General features: G+C 37.5%; 1 protein-coding gene across 4 annotated transcripts in view; it reads left to right on the top strand.

Moving 5' to 3' along the window:
• The window catches only part of LOC126162477 (LIM and senescent cell antigen-like-containing domain protein 1), a 92483-nt gene extending 70760 nt beyond the window's left edge, over positions 1 to 21723 (top strand). For all 4 annotated transcript variants that reach the window (XM_049919014.1, XM_049919018.1, XM_049919013.1 and 1 more), the window contains exons 7-10: positions 2764 to 2880; positions 14187 to 14328; positions 14405 to 14612; positions 20123 to 21723. In XM_049919014.1, the coding sequence (XP_049774971.1) occupies positions 2764 to 2880; positions 14187 to 14328; positions 14405 to 14604 (459 nt within the window). In that variant the 3' untranslated portion in view covers positions 14605 to 14612; positions 20123 to 21723. The remainder of the gene's footprint in view (positions 1 to 2763; positions 2881 to 14186; positions 14329 to 14404; positions 14613 to 20122) is intronic.
• The last annotated feature ends 4564 nt before the right edge of the window (positions 21724 to 26287 follow it).

Raw genomic sequence — 26287 nt, 5'->3', positions numbered from 1 at the left:
TACTGCATCTCCCTGACCACCTTAGTTAATGACTTTCAGAACGTTGTGTGAGAAAAGCACGAATTGTGTTCCACAAGATCAGTATCTACAGAATCCATGCTGATGGGCATGAAGGAGGTCATTCTGTTCAAGGTAGCACATTACGTTTGGTCTCCAGATATGTTCTAAGATTTGAAAACAAACTTATCACAACTGTTACTCTTTTTACACATGTATGTGATTTGCACTTTCTTCCAACAACTAGGCACAGAATCAGATGGTTATCCTATTGGGCCCTGGTGTATTCTTCAGATTTATGGATTTCAACCGTTTCTTTAGAAGGTGGGAGTGGAGAGGAGAGGGGAGGTAGTAAATATAAGAATCACAGAATTAAATTCACTTCAAACAGCCAACCTCTTAATGGACATGCAATGAGACTGTGTTTGAGGACCATTCCTATTTCATATTTATGTTAATGACATCAGGGTCCTTGGTAATAGTGCACAAATTACATTTTTTGCTATAATGCACAAATAATTTTTTTTCCTGTAGTTCACAAATTACATTTTTTGTTGGAAGTCAGCATTTGCCAGACATTTCAGGCAGAGTTTTGAGGTTTGACTTAAATTTGCTGGCTGCAAATCTTTCAAAAAGCAGTTTCATTCAGTTCTGAAAAAAAAGTGTTATTAAAAACTTGTTGTAAGTATTAATAATCACAAAACAGAGAGGGGTAGCCACCACTGCATTCTTGGGTTTGCATCTGGATATTGGAAGATCCATGTTCTATATCTCTCAAGTAAATTGAACTCATTTTGTTTTGCTTTACATTTAATCACAAACATAAGCCACATTGAATGAGCCAGAGGTGCTCATTTTTCGTATTTCCACTCTATAATTATGTGTAATCCCATTGCGGGAGCAGGGTGAAACAAATCTCAAAACAGTTTTCATTGTACAAAAACAGTCTGTAGGAATAATAACAAAAAGGTCCTCCAACCAAATATTTGTTGTGATAAATATATTTCTCTTGCCTTGTATCGTTGTTTCAGGACAATGTATAAGCTGTTGCAGTGTACATGTTTTTATTGTAAATACAACATATAATGTGTCACTAAATATCCAAGTATCCTTGTGTAATGCAGGAGTAAATGACATGCTGCTGATGTAAATATTAATGTGATAGGAAATGTTAGCCGTCTGAAGAAGGGCATGATAGCCTGAAATTAGTTTAGCATTGATATAAAGCATTTTTTAAAAAAATTGTGTTATTCACCAACATTGAAGAACAATTATCTGGTTTGCAAATATGTCATGCTAAAATACTTGTGTGATGTGAATGCTTACTCGAGTAAAATTCCATAAAGAGTTGTTGGAAAAAAAAATAAAAAATAATGGAAGGCTGTAATGTTACGTCAGCTAGACAACTGCCCGCCATCTTCAGGTGCTACTGTAGCACCTGAAGATGGCGGGCAGTTGTCTTGCTGAAATATTGTGCAGTTTTTACAATATTATCCGGCATAATTCCCGGGAACCTATCAAGCAGATGCAGCACCAGGAAACCCTCAAACAGCACAGTGTGTAACTGATATGAAACTATTTAGGAAATAAAATGCCAGACCAGGACTGAAACATGGGACCCTTGCTTTCTCTGGGCAAGTGCTCTACCAGCTGTGCTATCCAAGTAAGACTCACGGCCCACTCTCACAGCTTTACTTCCACCAGAACTTGCCTGCGAAAGGCAAAGGTCTCAGGTTTGAGGCCCAGTCCGGCACACAGTTTTAATCTACTGGGAAGTTTCTAATTGTATGCCTGTTCTGCATTGTGCCTTACACTGTTTAATATTAACTTTAAACGTTGTAAGGTCCTGGTTAGAATATTAACAATCTTATTAACAGGATAGATTGCTACTCACAGTAAAGACGACACATTTGAGTTGCAGACAGGCAAAGCAAAAGACTGTTACACAATGACGTTTGTCCAATGATGTCTTCAAAAATGAAAACACCCACACATTCACGCCTGCAAGCATGCCTCACGCATACACCAGCTGTTTCCTTTTCCTCCATTTCATAATATTGTTAATGCTCCCTTTATGTATTGAAATAGGTCTCAATCATTTCAATTGTATTGAGTAGTCTTTATGGTATCAAATTATGTATTTATTTGACATATGATACTGTATTATATTTTGATGAATAAACAAAATGAAATCCTTGTTTTGTTTCTAGCATGCAGTGTTTGCCCCAAAAATATCCACAGTAACATATTAGCATAAAAAATCAATTGGAATCTTTTTAAAATTATCCCAAAATTACATTTGCTTTTGGTCAGTATTCAATAAAAGTGGCACCTATCTTACATAAAACTTTTTCAAAGTTAATCACTCATGCAGAATGTACTATACTCTTTTTTTTTCCACTTATGGTAAATTTGCATTCAGATGCCCATTTCTTAACTGCTGAAGATGAAGGAAAAGACTCTTTTATAAAACTTTCCTAACTTTGGGTGAATTTCTGCTAAGTCCAGCAGTCTAAAGCAAAGAATTTTGTGGCAGTTTGGTATTGGATCTAATCTGTTTTAATGAGACACATGCTCCTCCGCTACTTTAGAAATTATATAACTTAAAATGTGTGGCAGATCTTGATTTACATTATAACACAATAACCAATATAACAAAAACAAAATTTCATTTACATTAATTCCATCTCTCTGACAGGCCAGGTTTTTAAAATTTTACAATTTAAGATGCATTTCATTATATTTGAAACTTTTTTTTGCCTTCAGAATGAACTGTATTGCCTGCGATGCCATGATAAAATGGGTATTCCTATATGTGGAGCATGTCGTCGTCCAATAGAGGAACGTGTTGTCACTGCTTTGGGAAAGCATTGGCATGTTGAGGTGAGAGGCAAAACAGTATCTTATTGTTAGTTTGTACAAGCTGAATATTTTGTGTTTGTGCTTACTAGTTATGTTACTTTGTGGTGTACAATACATTTCAGTTTTTCACTATGTTTTTAGACCGATGAGTCAAAACAGACACTGATACATGCTGATTTCAGGGTATGAGTACATACCAAACTACATGATGCATCTTAGTTGTCAACAGGCCACTGTTGAGGAAAGTAGTCTAGATATCCTCATGTGGAGGATGTTGACATTTGATATGTCTACCACCAGCTATAACTGGCAGATGACTCACATCATGTGCACCTGTTTTTTCACCTACTACACAGCACATGTGGCCTCTACTGTTGGAAACAGAATTCACTATACCATTGCTCCTTGTTTAAGGTAAATGTCAGGATGATTTGATTAAGAGGACACAGCCAATTTACTTACCCATCGTACCATTGCCCATTCTCTTGCTTGATGTCTAATACCGAGTGAGGTGTCACAGTGGCTAGCACACTGGACTTGCATTTGGGAGGATGATGGTTCAAACCTACATCTGGCCATTCTGATTTAGGTTTTCCGTGATTTCCCTAAACCGCTTCTGGCAAATGCCGGGATGGTTCCCTTGAAAGGGCATGGCCGACTTCCTTTCCCATCCTTGCCTAATCTGATGGGACCGATGACTTCAATGGTTGGTCCCCTCCCCCAAATCAACCAATTTCCTCTCCCATCCATCTTTACGTGAGCTTCTGCTTCATCTTTAATGACCTCATAGTCAGTGGGACATTAAATTCTAGTCTTATCTCTTTCCATCTCTAATAACCTCAACTTCATCTTTTTTTAAACTGTGCCAAAATGGTTTGAGAACATGTGAAGGTGCTTGTGTGGCCCACAAGGTCAACAAACCTCAGTCCTACTGAGCACATACGGAATGCCATTGTACCTTGGACCAACTCGAACAAATCTGCATGAGCTGTGGGACATGTTTCAGCAGTTGTGGATCAGGATGTTTTCCCAGTGGTTTTGGTGTATAGTGGAGTCCACACCATGATGGACCATCACCATCATCAAGGCCAGAGTGGGTGTTGCTTGTTACTATATACAAGCCTCTAATTTAATTGATAATTAGTGTAGATAGCATTCTGATGCCCAATAGCTGCAAGATGGCACAGTAGTTATGGTACTATTTCCTTACACCACTTAAGGTGATTCTGAGGAAAATTTTTTTGAAAGAACTGTTGCAGGTTTACTGTTGAGTGCTTGTCTAATGCAAGCTCATGCTCCATCTCTAATGAGATCAGTGATGACATCTGCCACCCCCCCCCCCCTCCTTTTGTAAGAGATTTCTGTATCTGCCATCATTTTCTGCGTAAATCATCATCAGAAAGTCACAGTATCTTGTGATCTACTCCGCAATTCTCCTTTCGAAACAATTACTTCTCTAGTATACGTGGGAACATGCTCTCCTGAGACACCATAGGGAGGTTTGTAACTTCTTTATCTTTCTTTGTTTCCTGTTCCTTTGTTTATCACATTATTAGTCCCATCATACACTGATCTGACAAAATACATGGGATAGCAATATGCACGTATACAGATGGCAGCAGTATTGTGAACAAAAGGTGTGAAAGCGTAGTGCAGTGGTGGCTCTGTCATTTGTATTTGACTGAATCATGTGAACAGGCTACTGATGTGATTATGACCGCATGACTTTGAACGTGGAATGGTTGTTGGAGCTAGATGCATGGGACATTTTATTTTGGAACTTGTTAGGGAAGTCAATATTCTGAGATACACAGTGTCAAAAGTGTGCTGAGAATACCAGATTTCAGGCATTACCTCTCACTGTGAACAACGCAATGGCCAATGGCCTTCACTTAACGACAGAGGGCAATGGCGTTTGCATGGAGTTGTCAGTGCTAACAGACAAGCAACACTGTGTGATATAAATGCAGGTATCAATGTGGGATGTATGATGAACATATCCCTTAGGTCAGTGCTGTGTAATTAGTAATTAATGGGCTATGGCAGCAACCAATTACTGATGTAAGTCCCTTTGCTAACAGCATGACATCAACTTCAATGCGTCTCCTGGGATTGTGACCATAGTAGTTGGACACTGGCAACTGGAAAACTGTGGCCTGGTTCGGTGAGTTCAATTTCATTTGGTAAGAGGTGATAGTAGGCTTCAAGCATGACACAGATACCATAAAGCCGTGGATCCAAGTTGACAAAGAGGCACTGTGCAAGCTGGTGGTGGCCTCATATAGTGTGAGCTTTGTTTACATGGAATGGAACCAATAATCAACTAAAAATGGTTACATTTGGCTACTTGGAGACCATTTGCAGCCATTCATGGATGTCGTGCTCTCAGACAATGATGGAATTTTTAAGATGACAATGTGCCATGTTACCAGGACACAATTGTTCACTATTGGTTTAACATTCTGGACAGTTAAAGCGAACAATTTGGCCTCCCAGGCTGCCCATTATGAATCCCATCGAACATTTATGGAACATAATCAAGAGGTCAGACTGTGTATAAAATCCTGCACTGTCAACATTTTGCAATTATGGATGCTACACAGGCAGCATAGATCATTATTTCTGCAAGGGACTCCAATAACTTGTTGAGTCCATGCCATGTCAAGTTGTTGCACTATGCCTGGCAAAAGGATGTGCAATATATTAGGTGGTATTTCATGACTACTGTCACCTCAGTGTATTAGTAGGAGCCCTATAGAAAGTTTCAGATCTTTAAACTATGAAAGCAAAGAAGGAATACTTGTTAATGGATCATATCTGAACCACTTTAATTCTGACAGTGATAGTGTACTGTCTGCATCTGGTACAGACAGAAAACAAAAGCAAGAGCTTAATGGAGGAAGTTTGAAAATCACCTTGAAAGTTAGTTATAATAAGACTAAAATTATGTATACCTGACCTATCGTGGAGGTGGGGGGGGGGGGGGGCAAGTGCTAGTAGGACTTACACGTAGAGGGTTCCCTACAGACTTAATTATTTGTACAGACAGTTCAACCAGCCTTGAGAATTGAGAATCTCAATGATTTTGCCTGTTATTGACTTTGATACTAATAAGATATCGGTACCAGGAATTTCAAGACTTTTGTGAATGTATTAATTTTAAGTTTGTGATATAATTACAAATTTTCAATTTCATGATTTTTTTCATTTACTTCTACTGTGAAACATTGCTTCTTGTCAAATTTCATGACTATATAAGTTGTAATGAGTGAGTTTGCAGCTAGCAAAATATGTGAAATAAATGGCCATATGTTTTTGATTGCAATTACTTTTACATCGGCAAGACGTTCACCCATTCCTATCCATTAACCAAGTGGACAAACATACACAGTCAGATAATAAATGACAATTCTTTTTCTGTTTGAGATAATTACAAATCAACAACTTTCACATATTTGCTGCACTTGTTGTGTGAATCCTTGCTTCTTGGGCAAATTTTATGATTCTAGGCCAAAAGGAAGTACCCTATAGGTTTTGATGAGCGAGTTTGCAAAAGTCAAAATATGTTACATAAATGGCAGTACCTTTTGATTGCGTTGACTTAAAAGCTTACATTTATTACACTGCCAAGAGACCTTAGATCTTAGTTATGTGACATAAATTTCAACTTCATATGTCTACCCTTAATGACCTGACAGACAAAACAGCTGCATTATGAATGACAAAAAGTGTTTTTTTTTTTTTTCTTTTTTTCTTCCCCCCCCTCCCCCCTCCCCCCATGTGATTTAATTACAAATTATAAATGTTGAGATTTTTGCCTTTGGTTCTACTGTGAAACTTAGTTTCTTGCCAAATCTCATGATTCTATGTCAACGGGAAGTACCTTATAGGTTTTGATGAATGAATTTGGGAGTATCAAAATACCTGCATCTATACTCCGCAAACCACCATGAGAGGCATAGCAAGAGGGTACATCCTATGGTACCAATTATTAGGGTTTCTTCGCGTTCCATTCACATACGGAGAGTGAGAAGAATGCTTGTTTGAATGCCCTAATGCATGCTGTAATTATTGTAATCTTATCCTCACGATGCCAATGTGCGCAATATTGTGAATAATAAGTTGTTGTATATTCCTAGAATCATCATTTAAAGACAATTTTTGAAACTTTGTTAATAGACTTTCTCGGTATAGTTTACCTCTGTCTTCAGAAGACTTCCAGTTCAGTGCCTTCAGTATCTTTGTGACACTCTCCCCCAGATCAAACAAACCTATGAGCATTTGTGCTGCCCTTCTCTGTATAGTGCAATATCCACTGTTAGTCCTCTTTGGTACGAGTCCCACACACTTGATAAATTTTCTGGAACTGGTTGCCCAAGGGATTTGTAAGCAATCCCCTTCGTAGACTGATTGCACTTCCCCAGTATTCCAGCAATAAACTTAAGTCTATCTCCTGTTTTACCCATGACTGAGCCTATGAGATCATTCCATTTCATGTCCGTACAAAGTGTGACACCCAGGTATTTTTATGGGTTGGCCAATTCCAGCATTGACTCATTGATGTTAAAAGATACTAGATTTTCTGTTTTTGTGAAGTGCACAGTTTTACATAGCCAAACATTTAAAGTAAGTTCCCAGTGTGCACCACTTTGAAATTTTATCAAGATCTGACTGAATATTTATGCAGCTTCTCCCAGATAGTGCTTGATTATAGATACCTGCTTCACCTGTAAAAAGTCTTAAGTTACTATTATCATCATCTCCCATGCCATTAATATACAACGTGAACAGCAAGGCTCCTAACACATTACCCTGGGGCTCACCTGAAGTTACTTCTACATCTGACGATGACCCTCCACCCAAGATAACATGCTGCATCCTCCCTACGAAAAAGTCCAATTCAGTCACAAATTTCACTTGATAAGCAATATGATCTTACTTTTGACAATAAGCATATGTGTGGTACTGAATAAACTGCTTTTCGGAAATCGAGAAGTACTGCTTCTACCTGATTGCCATGATCCAAAGGTTTCAGTACGTCTTGTGAATGATGGGAGTTGGGTTTCCCATGATGGATGTTTCCATAATACATTCTGGTTGGTATTGAGAAGGACTTTCTGTTCAAGATACCTCATTATGATTGAGCTCAGAATATGATCTAAAATTTTACAGCAAATCGATGTCAAGGATATTGGATGGTTGTTTTGTGGATCATTTCTGCTACCCTTCTTATAGATGGTTGTGACCTGTGCTTTTTTCCAAGAACTGGGGATCTGAGATACAGTTAGAAGAGGGGCTAACTCAGCTGCAAATTCAGTATATAATTTGGTAGGGATTCCATCAGGCCCTGGAGCTTTGTTCAGTGGAGCTTTTTCTCAATATCACTGATACTAGTGCTTAGTTTATTCACCTTTTCAGTGGTATAAGAATTAAATTGGGGCAATTCTGCTGAGTTTTACTTTGTATAGGAACATTTTAAAATCGAGTTAAGTATTTCAGCTTTTGCTTTGCTACCCTCAATTTTGGTTCCTGTGTCATTCACTAAGGACTGGACCTAAGTTTGGTGTCACTAACAGCCTTTACACGTGACCAGAATTCTTTGAGATTTGTCAAATATCATCTGACAGTATTCTGCTAAGGCCTATTTGTTGCCACAAGACCCAATATATTTCCATCATGATGGGGCTACTAACAATCTGTTCTAGGAAGTTTCCAGAGATGGCATGTAGAAATGTTTCACAGGATGTCTTATCACACCTATCATTAACAAAACTGTGATTTTCCCAGTTAGTTGGTTGATGATTGTAGGCTCCACCAATGATAAGATTATGACAAGGGAACCTATGTACAAATGAACAGAGGTTTTCTCTAAACTTGTTGGTTACATCCTTTATTGGGTGAAATAAGGATCCAGTTATCATTTTATGCCCACCAACCCTGATACTAAGTCTTGCCCAAATAGCCTCACATTGAACTTCAATTTCCCATTTGCGTATCCTTTATGTACAGTTATGTATTTTTCTGAAAAATCTCACTGCTATCAATTTCAGGTTTTAACCAGCTCTCTGTAGCTGGTATTATGTGGACTTCACTACTTTTTGTGAGCATTTCAAACTCTGGTACTTTGTTGCAAATGCTTCAGCAGTTTAGCATTAGGATTTTAATACTCTCACCTATGGGCGACATTTCTTTCAATCTTACCCTGGTACTTCTGGGTTTCCTGCAGCTGTTGTTACCTGAATTGGATGGAAGTTTCCTAATCTAAAAACCCATGTATGCACTTCACACAGAGTCAATTGCCAGAGTAGCAGCATCTGATGTTTAGTGTACACCTAACCCATTTACTGTGAGCCTACAGTTCTCAGGCCTACGGCACAAGTCAAGGAAGTTGTTGCCCAGCTTGTCACAGAACCTTCGAAGCCTCTGGTTCAGTCCTTCCACTCGAACTAAAGGGCCACGATTAGTTCTGGGGACAATGCTGCAAATTGTGAGCTTCATTCAGACTCCATGTTCCAACATGGGTCATAATCCGCAGTTAATTTCACCCTGTTCCCTCAGTGCCTGCTGGAATAGCCTCTTCAATATGTTGAATGAGGCTCCTTGGCATACACACTGCACGCTCCTGGTGCCCTTTCCTGTCCCTTCCTGCCATTTCCGTGAGGGGTACCATCATTCTCTCTTAAATTTGAACTGCCAGTGAGCAATACACCCCTACCGTTTTGCGTTTGCCTCCTCTCAACACTGAACAAAACCGGTTTCCCCAAATCAGCTGAAGTGAGTTCCATTGGCTCAGTTTCTGTGAAAGACAGCACCCCAAACTTGGTGGTTAGGGGGATTGGTACGACACCCTGGGTCTGATGCTGGTATCACAGGTACATGACTCTTAGGAGCTCTTCCAACACGCCAGTTTGCATGAGCTGCCAATTGTTTGACAGCAGTCAAGTTTATTTCCAGCTGCATATTAACTTCAACCAACTCATCCCATATTAAGAGAACAGCATTCACAATGGAGCTTCCTTTTTCCTCGTGCAATGTATTACAACTTGAAATTGAACCAAGTGATAATCATTTAATCTATTGAACTAAAAAGTTACTAATTCCCTATAGGAATTGAAGCAAACACACAAAACAAGATTTGTATTAAGACAACACAAAAACCTATGTTAAAAATTACTAGTTTTCTATTGAGGTTGATTACAGTTGTTAGGGAACACAAAAACAGAGTTCATTTACGATAAATGTAGGTAGTATATTGGGCTACTCCTCTTTAAGGAAAACTAGATATAACAGAAAATTTTAGAATATTTGCTACAGTATCTAAATCATGTGATATAAATGGCAACACTATGGGATTGTGTTGACTTGGAAGCTTCAAGCTTTTACCCTGCTAAGGAACCATAGGCCTTAGTATGTGACATAAATTTCAGCTTGATACCTCTGGCAGTTCCTGAGAAAAAGGGTTTTTAATGGTTAGACAGACAGGCGGAAAAAAAACAGTGTGATCCTATAAGGATTCCATTTTTACCAGTTGAGGTACGGAATCCTAAGAAGCGCAAATTGACAAGAAAGTCATAGAACCAAGTGATCACTTGGTTGTATTTATGATAGTTGTAGATAACAACTGGATAGACATTTGAGGAACTGGATTTTTTAAAAAATTAAGCTTCTGTTGTGCGTGAAAAGAAAAGTAAACAGATTGTATAACCAGTTTCATCTTTCGACCGTGAAACACGGGTGTTTAACCTAAAATCCATGCAAAAACTGAGGGTTGCTTAATGAGGATTGAACATTACTTGATGCAAATTAAGAGGAGGGATGGGGGGGGGGGGGGGGTATCAAGGTACTTAATGGATTGTAAAATGCAATTACGATTGATGAAAGGGTAATGGAGGAGGGCAGAGCATGAAGCCAAGTGAGTGGATGGTAGATAGACAAAGGAATTCTTTGCTGCATTCTATGAGATATAAAAGAACGAGATAGTGAACTAATGAAAGGTGGGTATATGACATTAAAAGTATGCTAGAATGACGTCGTTGCATATAGCTGAAGTCCCGTAATGCATTTAAAAGTCTAGGAGGCCTTCATCTAGCATTGGATGTCAGATACCCGTGACATGTATCACAATTCAGTATCCCCCTTACAGACTGCTGGGATCCATAGAAGGTGATGTGTACAATAACGATATTTTTGGGAGTGGGAACCCATGTCTGTAGACAAGCAATTTGCATACTACAGGAACATAAGTGTGCAACACAACAAAAATGTATTCCACATGTCTAATGGGCAAAAGTGTGACAGTGATGTAACATGACTCTGATAAGAAACTGTATTCCCAGGTAAGACAGTGAATGTACTTGCTTATTTGTTTACTTAATAACAGAGTTTATCTGCTGATCATAGACTCAAATTCCTGTGGGACATCACATTTCTCAGGTGTTTAAACATTATTCATTTATCAAATTAATCTGGCTTCTTGTGCCATTGCGTTGTTTTGTATACTTTATAATGTTTAGTAAATTCATTACATTTTAAGCTGGAATTAATGGTTACTGCAAGATTATATGGCAAAAGGACTCTAGATGGACAATAGCAACACTGTGACTTACAGCATCTCATCCTCTGCAACAGCTCCGTTTCTCCAAATGTTTTGTCAGATATCTTCAGAAGTTTCCTAGCAAACTGAAAGAAATCATTAAGATCTCACTAGCAGCTGTTGGCCGTCATGCTTACAGTTCTGTGACAAAAGGTATTACTCTGGCATTGTGTATCTGTAGGGAAGAAGGTCCTCTGACAATTTTCAAACAGAAAAGTCCTTGATATTGTTGTTGATGTGGTCTTCAGTCCAGAGACTGGTTTGATGCAGCTCTCCATGCTACTCTATCCTGTGCAATGTTCTTCATCTCCCAGTACCTACTGCAACCTACATCCTTCTGAATCTGTTTAGTGTATTCATCTCTTGGTCTCCCTCTACGATTTTTACCCTACACGCTGCCCTCCAGTACTAAATTGGTGATCTCTTGATGCCTCAGAATATGCCCTACCAACCTATCCCTTCTTCTAGTCCAGTTGTGCCATAAATTTCTCTTCTCTCCAATTCTGTTCAATACCTCCTCATTAGTTATGTGATCTACCCATCTAATCTTCAGCATTCTTCTGTAGCACCACGTTTTGAAAGCTTCTATTCTCTTCTTGTCCAAAAGTTTTTATCGTCCATGTTTCACTTCCATACATGGCTACACTCCATACAAATACTTTTAGAAACGAGTTCCTGACACTTAAATCTATACTTGTTGTTAACAAATTTCTCTTCTTCATAAATGCTTTCCTTGCCACGGCCAGTCTACAATTTATATCCTCTCAACTTCGACCATCAACAGTTATTCTGCTCCCCAAATAGCAAAACTCATTTACTACTTTAAGCATCTCATTTCCTAATCAAATTCCCGCAGCATCACCCAATTTAATCTGACTACATTCCATTGTCCTCGTTTTGCTTTTGTTGATGTTCATCTTATATCCTCCTTTCAAGACACTGTCTATTCCATTCAGCTGCTCTTCCAGGTCCTTTGCTGTCCCTGACAGAATTACAATGTCATCGGCGAACCTCAAAGTTTTTATTTCTTCTCCATGGATTTTAATTCCAACTCTGAATTTTTCTTTTGTTTCCTTTACTGCTTGCTTAATATACAGATATAATAACTTCGGGGATAGGCTACAACCCTGTCTCACTCCCTTCCCAACCACTGGTTCCCTTTCATGCTCCTCTTCCCTTTTAACTGCCATCTAGTTTCAGTACAAATTGTAAATAGCCTTTCGCTCCCTGTATTTTACCTCTGCCACCTTCAGAATTTGAAATAGAATATTCCAGTCAACATTGTCAAAAGCTCTCTCTAAGTCTACAAACGCTAGAAATGTAGCTTTGCCTTTCCTTAATCTATTTTCTAAGATAAGTCATAGGGTCAGTATTGCCTCACGTGTTCCAACATTTCTACGGAATCCAAACTGATCTTCGCCGAGGTCGGCTTCTACCAGTTTTTCCATTTGTCTGTAAAGAATTCATATTGATATTTTGCAGCCGTGGCTTATTAAATTGATAGTTCGGTAATTTTCACATCTGTCAACACCTGCTTTCTTTGGGATTGGAATAATTATATTCTTCTTGAAGCCTGAGGGTATTTCGGCTGTCTCATACATCTTGCTCACCAGATGGTAGAGTTTTGTCAGGACTGGCTCTCCCAAGGCTGTCAGTAGTTCTAATGAAATGTTGTCTACTCCCGGAGCTTTGTTGCGACTCAGGTCTTTCAGTGCTCTGTCAAACTCTTTATACAGTATCATATCTCCCATTTCATCTTCATCTACATTCTCTTCCATTTCCATAATATTGTCCTCAAGAACATCACCCTTGTATAGACCCTCTATATACTCCTTCCACCTTTGTGCTTTCCCTTCTTTGCTTAGAACTGGGTTTCCATCTGAGCTCTTGATATTCATGCAAGTGGTTCTCTTTTCTCCAAAGGTCTCCTTAATTTTCCTGTTGGCAGTATCTATCTTAACCCTAGTGGTATGTGCCTCTACATCCCTACATTTGTCCTCTAGCCATCCCTGCTTAGCCATTTTGCACTTCCTGTCGTTCTCATTTTTGAGACTTTTGTATTCCTTTTTGCCTGCTTCATTTACTGCATTTTTATATTTTCTCCTTTCATCAATTAAATTCAATATCTCTTCTGTTATGCAAGGATTGCTACTAGCCCTCGTCTTATTACCTACTTGATCCTCTGCTGCCTTCACCACTTCATCTCTCAAAGCTACCCATTCTTCTTCTACTGTATTTCTTTCCCCCATACTTGTCAATCGTTCCCTAATGCTCTTCCTGAAGCTCTCTACAACCTGTGGTTCTTTCAGTTTATCCAGGTCCCATCTCCTTAAATTCCCACCTTTTTGCAGTATTTTTCAGTTTTAATCTGCAGTTCATCTGCTTGATATTAACAAAAATATAAATTTCATTATGTTTATGTAAAACTTTTTTCTAATTAGTCTTAAGTAATAGCCCATTGTCATAGCCATATCACTCACTCGGGTTTAAATGTTACTTTTGGACTAAATAATCCTATCTTAAACCTTAATCCCTTACAGTACTGCCTGCAAATCAGCAAAGACACCCAAAAATAGTTCACTGTTGTACTTGGCTAGTATTGTTTCACTATAAGGATTTGCACAGATTAATTTTGTAATCTCTATCACTAAAGAAATATATGTGTTGGGGGGATATGTCTTTCACTGACTGTCATATGCAGTGTTTTAATGTATAATCTGCTCTATATTTTCAGCATTTTGTTTGTGCCAAGTGTGAAAAACCTTTTCTGGGCCATAGACATTATGAGAAAAAGGGTTTAGCCTATTGTGAAACTCATTACCATCAGTTATTTGGAAATTTGTGCTTTGTCTGTAACCAAGTGATTTCGGGAGATGGTAAGTGGCATTTGATATTGGTAATTTAATGGAAAACTACATTTATCAGATATTTAATCATGTTTTGCTGTTACAGTTTTCACTGCTATGAACAAAGCTTGGTGTGTTCACCACTTTGCATGTTCCATCTGTGATCAAAAGATGAATCAGCGTACCAAGTTTTACGAATTTGACTTGAAGCCTGTGTGTAAGAAATGTTATGAGAAATTTCCATCTGAATTGAAACGCCGATTACGTAAGGCTCATGAACAGACACCCAAGAAAACCTCTGCATAAGATGAAAGGTAATAACTATATCATTGACAGTTATTGTACTCACCTTTTTATTTTATTTTATATGCTGTTTAGGTACTTTAATTTTATGTGTCATCTTGTATTAGGCTCTGCGGAAATGTTGCTCTACCATTACAAGGAAAAAATATTCCTTTTATTACAAAATACAGTCCTAGAACAGAATTCAATAAACAAGGTGCAGGGTGTTTTCATGTATGAGACAAGCACTGTCTCCACCCAAGTGGGAACCAGTTCCCCTGTAAGCAGGCTCTGACACTCCAGCTCAGTATTCAGACAGTGTGGTGGATGGGGTATCAATTATAGCCAAGAATAATCTGTATGATTTAGAATCAGCCTCAGAACGAAGTCAAAGAAAATTGTTGCACCATTAAGCTATTTAGACTTGTATCAGTAGCATCTGCTCACAGAACTCTCTACGAATGAAACCTTACAAAGTAATATAGTACATCGTCTGACCAATTCATGTACTATTGCTCAATGCCAGTACTGCAACATCTCTGTTGTAGTGTGTGTGTAATGGAGAACTTGATCTTGAAATGTTGATCGTTTTTATGATGAGGCATAAATAAATCTATGTATGGGAACTTTCAGAAGAGTTGACACTGTAGCTCTGAGAAACCTCAACAGTTTAATCGACAGCCTCTGCACAATGTGAAAATGAGAGTATGGTGTGGAATTAGTGTGATGCAAATTATTAGACCATTCTTTTTCCAGCAAACCACATCTCCTGAAAGGTACATGAACAATATACTGGAACCTTATTTAAAAGACCTAACAGCTGTTGAAAAAAAAAGCTATGGTTATTTCACACAGAACATTGTAAGAGCAAACACTTCCAGTGTTTATATGACAGTACAACTAACTGTTTTTCTTGATAAAAACTGTTGTTATGTCAGAGAGAATATTAACAACATTCTTCGGCAGAAGAGAAGTACCAACATAAATAACATAAGCTTTCTGAGATTTAGGACATTTAGGAAGCTTTTATGGTTATGACATATTTACTATCTCCTGTAGAATTTGCACGCAGATTATTATGCACAGCGAACACCAGTGATTCATTTAATGTGGTTTGGTATTTGTAGTTTACTCCTTTGATGCTGTATGGGAAATATTTTGCAGCATCTTAGTTAAGGCAATATTTTTAGAGCAGAGTCTTGCTATCAAGTTCACAATTGATAAGGAGTGAATTTTTTCTATGACATCACAGTACATCACCTTCTAGATGAGATTTCTTGTTGACAAAATACAGTTGTTTAGAAACACAATTGCATCCTTTCAGTGAACATGAGATTTTGTGATTTGTGTGGACTAATGCTGAAAGAATTGTTCATTTTCTGCTCCGATATTGTCTCTTTGAAAGACTTGTTCAAGACCTCTATTTTGTCATCCTTTCATTTTATCTCTAATGTTCGGAATGAAGTAACAGAGGTGAAATCCAGTTAATGGATGGGGATATGGTTGTGAAAGTGTTTCACATTTGGATTTAAAGTTGCTCAGCAGTGATCGCCATATGAACAGAAGCATTTTTTGGAAGAGCACCCGTGACTTCTGTTGCCACAAATTGGGTTCCTTCAGTGTAGACTTGTGTCTAAATGTTTTGTCGTTGTCCAGTAATAATCAGAATTAAGCATTTAATCTTGTGGAAAGATCAACAAAGCCTTGATGTTTGAGTTGGACATTCATAAGATCCTATTGCAGTGTTATCTCTATGCTTTGTGTTACGGGAGAGTAGTCTGATGATAACCGGAAGATAATCAGAGGGCAATATGAGGCAAACCTCTGAGTTCGATGGCTCAAAAAAACACGTGGACAAATCACAATTACAGACAGTGAGGTGATGTGAATTTGATGGCTGCCTGGTGGTGTCTGGTGAGCCCTCTCTAGCAGTGGCACTTGGTTGCTAGTTTAAATGTTTCATCTGTGGAGATGAGTATGGTGCATGACATGCTGAGTACAGTCAACAAACAGGCTGTCAATACTACCCCCTCCCCCTCAAAAAATAGCGCACTATTGTTGCATAGTGTGAATGTAGGCGACGAGAAGGTGTGGCGGAGCTAAGGCCTATATCTAACAGCAGGGTGATTGCAGAATTGGCACTGCTGTTAATGCAGTCACCTTTACTGATGCAGGCTCGGTGTCTGTGAGTGACTTCACTGTGAATGGCACTGGACACTACGGCAACAGCAGCGTAGGCAGGCAGGGCTCGACCTCCATGGCAAGTTCATACGATGACCCATGTGCATGAATGTCAGGCACCAGCAAGGACTGCTCGTGACTGCAGTCTGGGATGCAGGCAGCATTTCTAAAACTTGAAAATCTGTGGTAGGATAATAATAATCACAGAAATATACTTGATTTAGTGTTTTTGATGGATGCCTGAAGTGACACAAGCGGTATAATGAGTCAACCTGTCATCTGAGTGGTGATGGTGGATTCCCAGTTGGAGGCTTGCTAAAGACATGTTAGAAAACTTTATCCTTCATGCAGAACTTTGCTGTGAAGTTGGCTAGTGAAGCTGTGTTGAGTGTGACATAGATGCCGCAGATTTCAGTGCTGACAACAACATAATAAGTTCGCCTGTGAAATGTCATGGAAAGACAAAGTGTGATAGGTATTGAAAACAACACCAAAGCATTTTCCCTTAGATCTGACACTGGACTCTGGGACCTTGAAAGGGTGAATGAAATGTTCGCCTTCACTATTCGATTGAGGAGAGGACAGTGCCATATTTGGATATGATTCCCATTTCATTGGCAAAGAAATTCCAATGAAGAAAATTGTGGACCATTGTGAATCAATAACCATTTGATTGTTAACAGGTGTTAGTAGTTGCATTAAAGTTGTTAGAAACTCTGATTTTTCCATTCAGTTTTCTTATGATAATTGTAGGAGATGCCCAATGACTGGAAGAAATAGGCTTCAGTACAAGAATTTCTCCTAATCTGTAAAGTTCAGAAGCATCTTTATCATGAATGGCATTGTGAGCATTGTCTTGGAGCACACTGTACACATGAAAATTCTTTGTGTGTTCCAGGATGCCAGCAACCATATGTTTATATTTGTCACACAACTGATGAATGCTGAGTTGGTGGACTTGCGTGTCAATAGCATTCTCATTGTTCTGAATATTTAATCCAAACTAATCAGATGCATTCCATGCCAAACATAATGGGACTTGAGTGTGATTGAATTACTGTGAATGGCACTATTACAGTCCTATTTTGATCATTTGCTTACAGGGTGCACATGCAAAGAAGATACTTTGCCTTTATAGCGTTTTAGGTACAGGTTTGGGTTTTGGAGCTAGGGTGTCCCAATTGCTGGCAAGTAGTTCGAGTAATCAGTGTGATTGAAGCACCAGTATCTAACTGAAATGGTACACAACGATTGCATATCTGTAAAGATACAAATAGTTTGTGGTTTGTTCTGTGAATATGACTGACAGTTTTGATTTTAAGAAGACTGATTTTTATCTGTTTAGAGAGAGAGAGAGAGCGCAAGAGCAAGAGTGAGGGAGCCTTCTGCTGTTTGTCCATGTGAAGAAAGCCAGTTTTATTTATCCAAGTTTTACACTATGTGTGTTGCTTTATGATTTTTGTGCTTGCATTTACGGTTCAGTATGCAGAGATGTTGAATCTTCTTCCATAGATCCAAGTAGTTACAAATCACAAACTCGTCATCAGAGAAGTCCGTTGTGCCCATTGGTGTAATGAGGAGAATGAACATTAGAACACCTCAAACACTATAGAAGGATTAAAATGTAAATGTATTTATTTACGATATATTTTACATAAATGATACATAACTTTGTATCCTTCTCTCTCTCTCTCTCTCTCTCTCTCTCTCTCTCTCTCTCTCTCTCTCTCCCCTCTCCCTCCTCTCTCCTCCCTTCTCTCACCCCTCTCCCCCTCCTCCCTGCTCCCTCCCCCCTGCTCCCTCCTCCCTGCTCCTCTCTTTCTCCCCCCCTCCCCCTTACACTAGTACTTAATTCACAATATTATTGAGCAGCTGTTGCAGTGACGGTGTCGAGCTGTTTGGCAAGTCTCACTGTCTACGTTTGTAAAATCCCACTGCACTATCATCTGTATGGTCAGTGTGATTGGAGTGTAGTCTGATGATAATCTGAGAACAGTCTGAGTGTGGTAGCTTAAAAAGACTCGCGGACCAATCACAGTTGTGGGCAGTGAGACGACACAAATTCTGCATCCTCTGGTGACATGTATAGCGCCACCTGGCGGCTTCTGTCAAACTCCCTCTAGTGGAGGCCCAAGCACCACCTGATGGCTTGTGCGAATTCCCTCCAGTGGTGGCTCACAGCAGATCTTTTCAAGAATTTACACACTTGCTTTCTGTGGTTTCACAAGGAACTTCATAACAGCTATTTGCTCTCCAAAGTTGGTATTACTTCCCCTCATCACATATACAGACGATATGTAGACAAGAACAGAACTGCACTTATCACAGTGTTGACTAGGAAATTGCAAGCAATTGAGATTCTTTTGGGGAGTGGACAAAGAAACTACTTCATTCTAAAAATAGTGCATGCAGTATAATATGTGCTGCAAACACAATCATAAGACCTTTTACATTTTCAACCACCTTGCTAAAAAATTAAAAATGACCAGTGAGAAACTATATATTTTCTTGTCAGAGTAGAGAATTATCTCTGCAAACTCCTTCTGACATCTGAAGGGCTACCCAAGACCGATTTAACTTTTATGTTTATTATTGTGAGTAACTAAAATGCATGAAATTTTTTAAAAAAATTGTGTAATATTGGCACTAGAATTGTTATGTAGTCCACCCATTCTGATTTTGGTTTTTCGTTTTATCCCATAGAAATCGTGTATAGTGACTGATTTCTAACAATAGTACAGCCGTCTGCATTCCTGGCCATATATTATTAATATTAAATTGACATATTATTACTGATGCAGTGTTATTAGTGTGGCTTTTATTCAGTGTACTTATTAATTATCCATCTATTGTAATGAATGTTACATTATTGTGGTTGGAGGTTCTGGAGATGTGTGGGTTCTCAATGAAGCAGTTTGTTTGTCTGAGGGATCAGGGCAGGTATGGTAGGCACAGAATCATCCAGGTTTACATTATTTGGTAGTATGGAGAATGCAAATTTAAAAGTGCACCAGCATTTTTTTAATACTACGGCACTCTGAAAACACATGAAGTATATAGAACTATGACGAACTTGTAACAGCAATATAAAATTTGTTTCAGTGCTTGTACAAACATTTCAGAATGTCTGAAAACAGTTCAGAGAATTACTGGAAAATTTGTGAAGATGATAGAGTGTCTAGAAATATGCACATTTTAACAATGGTAATTTACTAAGAGACAATTTTCTAATGAGAGTTGTAACTGAGTCAAGTGAATGATATTAAATTTGTGTTAATGTTAATTAATGTTAATTAGGAGATCATTAAGCAAAAGTTAACTGTATTGTACAGATAATGTACCCTCTATTCATCTGTTCCAGGATGCAAGACATCTACAAATTCAGTTTCCAGAATAAAAATATGCAACTCTTATTTCATTCCTACAACTACTGTGCCTTACTGAAGTGCCTGAAATTTTTATGTGTTCCACACTCTGGCTGCAGTTTTCTGTATGAGCCTTTATTTACAGTAGCGTGATTACATTATGAAATTGTTATTGACCTACAACTTATATTGATGAATATGTATAATTTTATGTACATCTCCACTAAAATAACTGTAACTGTACAATCTTATGCATGCCATATTTATAACATTTACTATTTTGCTAGTGCTTAATCCTAAAAAAATTCATTTATGTTGTTACAGTTGTAATATTACCCATTCTACCAGTGGGAGTTCTGTAATATGTGTTATACATGTTTGTTCAAATGATAGATTGAAATAGAAACTTCTTTTGTGGCAACACTGTTGGATGCCCCAATCAGGATCACTATCGAAATGTGTAAAATAACAATAAAAACAATCAATTTTTGACAAAATAGGGCAATTGGATAGATAAAACTATCTACTCATCAAGTGGCAAAACACACACATAAAAGATTATAATTAGGCAAGTGTATGGAGCCAGTGGCTCCTTCCTCAGGGATAAGGGCTGAAGGGGAAGGAAGAGGCGGGAAGGAAAAGGACTGTAGAGGTTTAGGAAAAGGGGTAGATTTCAGGAAAGTCACCCACGTACCTGACAGTATGAGAAGGGGCTTACCCGAATTCTACCCCTTTTCCTTCCCCTTCAACTCTTCTGACTGAAGACGGAACCACTGGCTCCGAAAGCTGCCTAATTATAATCTGTTATGTGTGTGTTCTGCTGCTGCTTCATGAGTAGATTTTTTTTATCTATCCAATTACCTTAAAATGTTTAAAGTGTAATAACTGATTTAATAATATGCCATTTTTCTCAGATGAATGTAAACAGTACATGCATAATTTTGAACAAAACATTGCATAGAGTTACAATATTTAAAAATATAAATAAATAAGTAATCCCCACCCCAACACACACAACCAATAAGAACAGCAACATCAGCATGGAGGAGTATATTAGAAAAAGTGATACTGTAACTTGAATGCAACTGTGATCTTATGAGTTAGTATTTTTTTCAGGCGCAAAGGAATGGTTGCCATTCCTAATTTACATTACTTTCTTCAGTGCAAAAATTTCCCACTTTGTAATATTTTCAAAAAGTAATGTGTGCAGTGAAAATTATGTGTTTTGAAATTTTATTATCTTAATTTATGTTCACTTTTGGATTGAAGCCTAGTATACAGATTTCCTGTTAAATGATCATGCAGTAGCCTGCTATTTCTGCTTCGCATTTCTTTCTTTAATCAATATTGTCCCGTGTCTTCAACCGAAGAGGTTGTAAGATAAGTTTTTGCTCTCCATTATTGAGGAATACTAATTAGAAGATAAATATGCCATGACTTTTTATTCTTTAATATTGTCAGTGAAGCACAGTCCTTCCCATTTATAGTAAATGCGATCAGTTTTTTATAACTTGGTGTGTCCGTTCGTTGATCATTTGAACGAGCGCACTTTTGTTGTTGCTCCCCCCTCCGCCCCCTGCCCTGCCCCCCCCCCCCCTTCCCCACCCTTTCCCCATGTGCGCGACACACACAGTGGGTCCTGTCATGGATAATTTTAACTGTGAAGTTGAACTTACATTTTGATTGCCGTTTGATGACCAATGATATCTGAGTATGAAGTAAATGTGATTTAGGAGATTAATTGAACTGAATGAAATGTCACTAAAAGCTGAGAAAATATGAAAGGCATGGTAGATCGTTCATAGCCATACTAGTGTGTGCAGGTTCACTACAGTAAATTAGTTCTGAGATCATTATCACATATCTTTAAATTAGTTAGTAGACCATCGTAATGTATTTTTATGAATATAAAATCAAACTAACTTATTGCTGTATGCTTTTACAGAACAAAAATGATTTTTTAAATACACAAGATCGCATTAGTTCCAGGAGCTTTGGTATCTTTTAAGTCACCTGGTTTGAAACATTCCTATTTTGGATCAGTGCAATGTATTGAGACAATTATTTGTTAATCAAACTTCATTTAGGTACTGTATTTGGACTTTGGATCACATATCTCTGACAGTTATCATCGATGTATTAAAACTTGGTGTGTCATTTATTACAAGACAAACAATTGAAACTGCCATTTTTGTTATATTATTAATTATTTTGTAGTACTTTTCATATATTAAAATGGATTTAATTATTTTGTACTTTTTTATAGATTGATTTATATATGGTTAAGCACATTGAAGATTTATATTTCAGTGTTAATTAATAATAGTCTGGTTAAAATTATTTGTTAATTTACATCTGTCTAGTGCCACTACAGTTTTGTTAAAATTAGCCCTTGATTGTGGCTTGGTCAAACAAGAATTATTGACAGTGCAGGCAGAAAGCACCATTTCTCACTGTGACCAGTAATATGTAAACAATATGTGGACAGATTTCTTTGCTCCACTAGTTAAATGACACTTGTTGCAATTGTGACACTTGCTGTGCACCTCTAACATGCAAGTGAGTTAAATGTTATGTTGTGTCACATTGACGGTGGTGGGCAGTTTGCACTTTGTGTTGAGAGCTCTGGTTGGAGGTACTAAGTTACAAAATGCGAAGTGTCAATTCACATGTAATTTTAATAACTCAGTAACTTACAGTTCTTTCATACATGATATTATAAAAAAAATCATTAGTTGTAATTCGTTTTAGTAAGTGATTTTACATTATTTTTGTGCATAGCAAATTATGTCAGCCAGTTAAAGTAACTCACAAAATAATTATGTAGGATGCTTTAAAGGATTATGCTTTTTATTTACATAATGTATTAGTGTGTTATTGAAGGGAAAGAAATTTTATTAAATTATCAACATTGATGATTACTACCTTGCTGATATTAGACCCCATTGAATTCAAGATATAAATTAACTACCCTTGTAAAGGAAAAAATCTAAGTTTAACTACCCTTGTAAATGAAAAAAATCTAAGTGATTACCATATTAATTTATTATTAACTTCTGAATAGTGTGTAAAATATAATATTGGTTTACATGTAGTGTGCTTTGTGCATTTGTGAACCTGTTGTAGGATGAGAAAATGATGAATCTCACAGCAATGTGTCATGAAAGCTCTGGTGATGAAGGAAGGTTCGTTTGTTTGTTGCAGTCTGACAAAGAGTCTTCACATTCCAAACCTCTACCTGCTCCTGTTGATATTATGTTTTAGGTCGGAAAAGATTGTTAAATATTTATGTGTGCTTGTTGTTATTTGAATCATTTATACATACATACATACATACATACATACATACATGGAATTTGACTAAATTCTTATTTACTTTTCATGTTTAGGGACATATGTGTAACAGTAATATTACAATTCAACAAGTCTTTTAAAGTAATTTCCAGGAGTCTGGAAAGTGTTGAAGAAATATTTTATTTTGTGGAAGGCAAAATTGTTTGTTAAAGCTTTGTCTTCAGTTAAAATATAGAAGTATGTGTATAATTCTCTAGTAACTTCACTACCAGACATTATAAAAAGGTATGAATCTCTGTGTTTCATGAGAATGGAATTTCTGTTTTGCATAACTTTTGTTATTTTAAACTTGGTGAGATCATGTCCAGTTACATATTAACATGTATTAATCTCATCTCTGTTGAATTAAATCAGTTTTGTGTATCTACTCATGTTAAATTCCAAATATATCTCAGAAAATGATAATATTATCAAGAAATTTCTTGTAAACACTGCAGATAAACATGAGATGGAAAAATTTGACAGAACACTGAATGACCAAAGTCGATGGGGGATGACTCAAAATTCCCTCAGAATTATTGAGGTCCCAGGGAAAGCATAGTACGGTGCAACTATTTCATATTGCGTGTAAGATACACCAGAAAAGTAAAATACCTTCTGACTTAAAAAACAACATAATTCCGGTTCCAAAGAAAGCAAGTGTTGAAAGGTACGAATATAAGGAATAATTAATTTAATGAGTCATTATTGCAAAATACTGACACCGATTATGTGCAGATGAGTGCAAAAACTTTTGGAAAGATCAGTTTGTGTTCCAGTGAAATGTAGGAACATGAGAAGCAGTATTGACCATAAGATTCATTTTAGAAGATAGACTGCAAAAAGACGACTTTATTTATGTCTATAGCATTTGTAGATATAGAGAAAGCTTTGGCAGTGTTGACTGGAATACATTCTTTGGAATTTTAAGGATAACAGGGATAAAATACAGGGACTGAAAGTTTACCTACTGTCTAAGATCCAGGAGACATTGCAAGTCTGCCTGTTTGTCTCACTGTCTCCAGTAGCTTCAGTGCTTTGGAGACAGGATGAAAGCATTCAGACATCCCAAGAAGTTCCAAAGCAGTCTGACAATACAGAGCATAATGTTCAAGACAAATATAGGAAGAAGAGTTGTATGAAGACCAAAAGATCAAGAGAGTTTTACTGCTGGGTAGTAATCACGGGAGCGAAATGTCAGAACTCTGTGAGAACTGATTACCAGGTAACTATCATTTTTAAACTAAGTGCCGGGTGCAGTGACGTCATCTGTGATTTATTGGTAACCATAGTAGGATGTGCAGTTAACAGATAGGATAGTAGCCTGAATTATACAACTGAGAACATGCACATTGCTGAGAATGCTTCTCAAAATAGTGTGAAAATTATGTCATTCTTTGAGTGATATGATAAGCTCTGGATGAAGCATTCTGTGGAATGTGTTAATGGACAGCTTGGAAAATCACTTAGGGGAAAGGGATGTTTGTACTTTGATGTTATTGAAGCATTGCCCTACACTAAGTCACATCATACACAGCACGGTTTGCATCAGAATGCTTCTGGTAACAGGCTGCTTGCATGGTTGACAGCCAAAAGCATCCATTCTGACCGAAGCAGTATCCATCATATCCCAGTGGTTTCCAACATGGTCACTAGGCCTTTTTCGGGTAAATTCTTCCAAAATACAGAGCTGCATCGTAAATATAATTGTAGTCTAAATAGCTCCTGGTTCAAGAAAATACTGCAGCATGGACAAAGCCGAGGATATTGTGGGAAATGAATTTAGTGTATTCTATCAAAACACCAGAAGCCTCATAAATAAAAATGATAAACTTCTCATCTCCATATATGAAAATAAAAAAGCAGTTGGAATTTCAGCAGACTGTGCTTATCAGAACGTCGCATGAAAAACACTAAAACTGGACAGATTCAAAGAAAATACGTTTTTAAATGTTTTAACACCAAACCTGCTGTTTATTTACTGGCTGATTAGTTTTGTATTTGTATCTAGGATGTGTTTGGTGTGGCGTGTCACACACAGTATAATCCAGTAAGAACAAATTCTCCATTTTAAATAAAATATTGATGTCAAGTGGTTACATCATGCTGGATAATGAAAATATGAAAAAAGTTTTAAGTGTGATGACATAAATAAAACTGTCTGTACTATACAGGTTGTAAATACAAATATGTGGCATGTGAAAATGGGTGAAGTCTGAAACTAATCAACCAGTAAGTAAACAGCTGCTTTGGTTTAAACATTTAAAAATCTTTTCTTCAATATTTGTGATCTTCAAGCTGTGACATATTGAAAATGTTTATGAACAAATTTGTCTTTGTGGATACAAGTTAATAGAGTACTACTACAGAACTTTTATTTACCTAAAGGAGTTACATGCTGACATTTTATTCCATACTACTTTCTGTTATTCCAAATCTCAGTTTTGTGAAAAGTCATCATGTTTGGTAACAAAGATTCAAAACATCAGTCATTGCTCAGGTAAGTCTATTTGCCTTTGACTACTTTTGAGGGCCCTTCAACAGTCTGACTAGCCGCCATTGTCTAGCTTCATACCTCTGTAAGAGCTGCACTTACCCTTATCTTAAAATTTGAAATACTATACACTGTTTATAAGCCCTACTTCTGTAACTTCAACATCGAAGTTACTCCATAGCCTAGTAAATTTTAACTGGCTTATTAAAACACAAGTTTCTTGTTGCCTTCCTATAATAGCCTTTCTTTGTGCTTTTCGCAATGCTGTAATTTACATACATGTTGTTGGAGTATTTCATAAAAAGCCTTCACTCACATACACTTGGCTTTAAGG

The sequence above is a fragment of the Schistocerca cancellata genome, chromosome 2, assembly GCF_023864275.1.
Source record: "Schistocerca cancellata isolate TAMUIC-IGC-003103 chromosome 2, iqSchCanc2.1, whole genome shotgun sequence".
Classification (NCBI taxonomy): Eukaryota; Metazoa; Arthropoda; class Insecta; order Orthoptera; family Acrididae; genus Schistocerca; species Schistocerca cancellata.
Note: the sequence above shows the minus strand (reverse complement) of the source record. Positions and strands in the feature narration are given on the sequence as shown.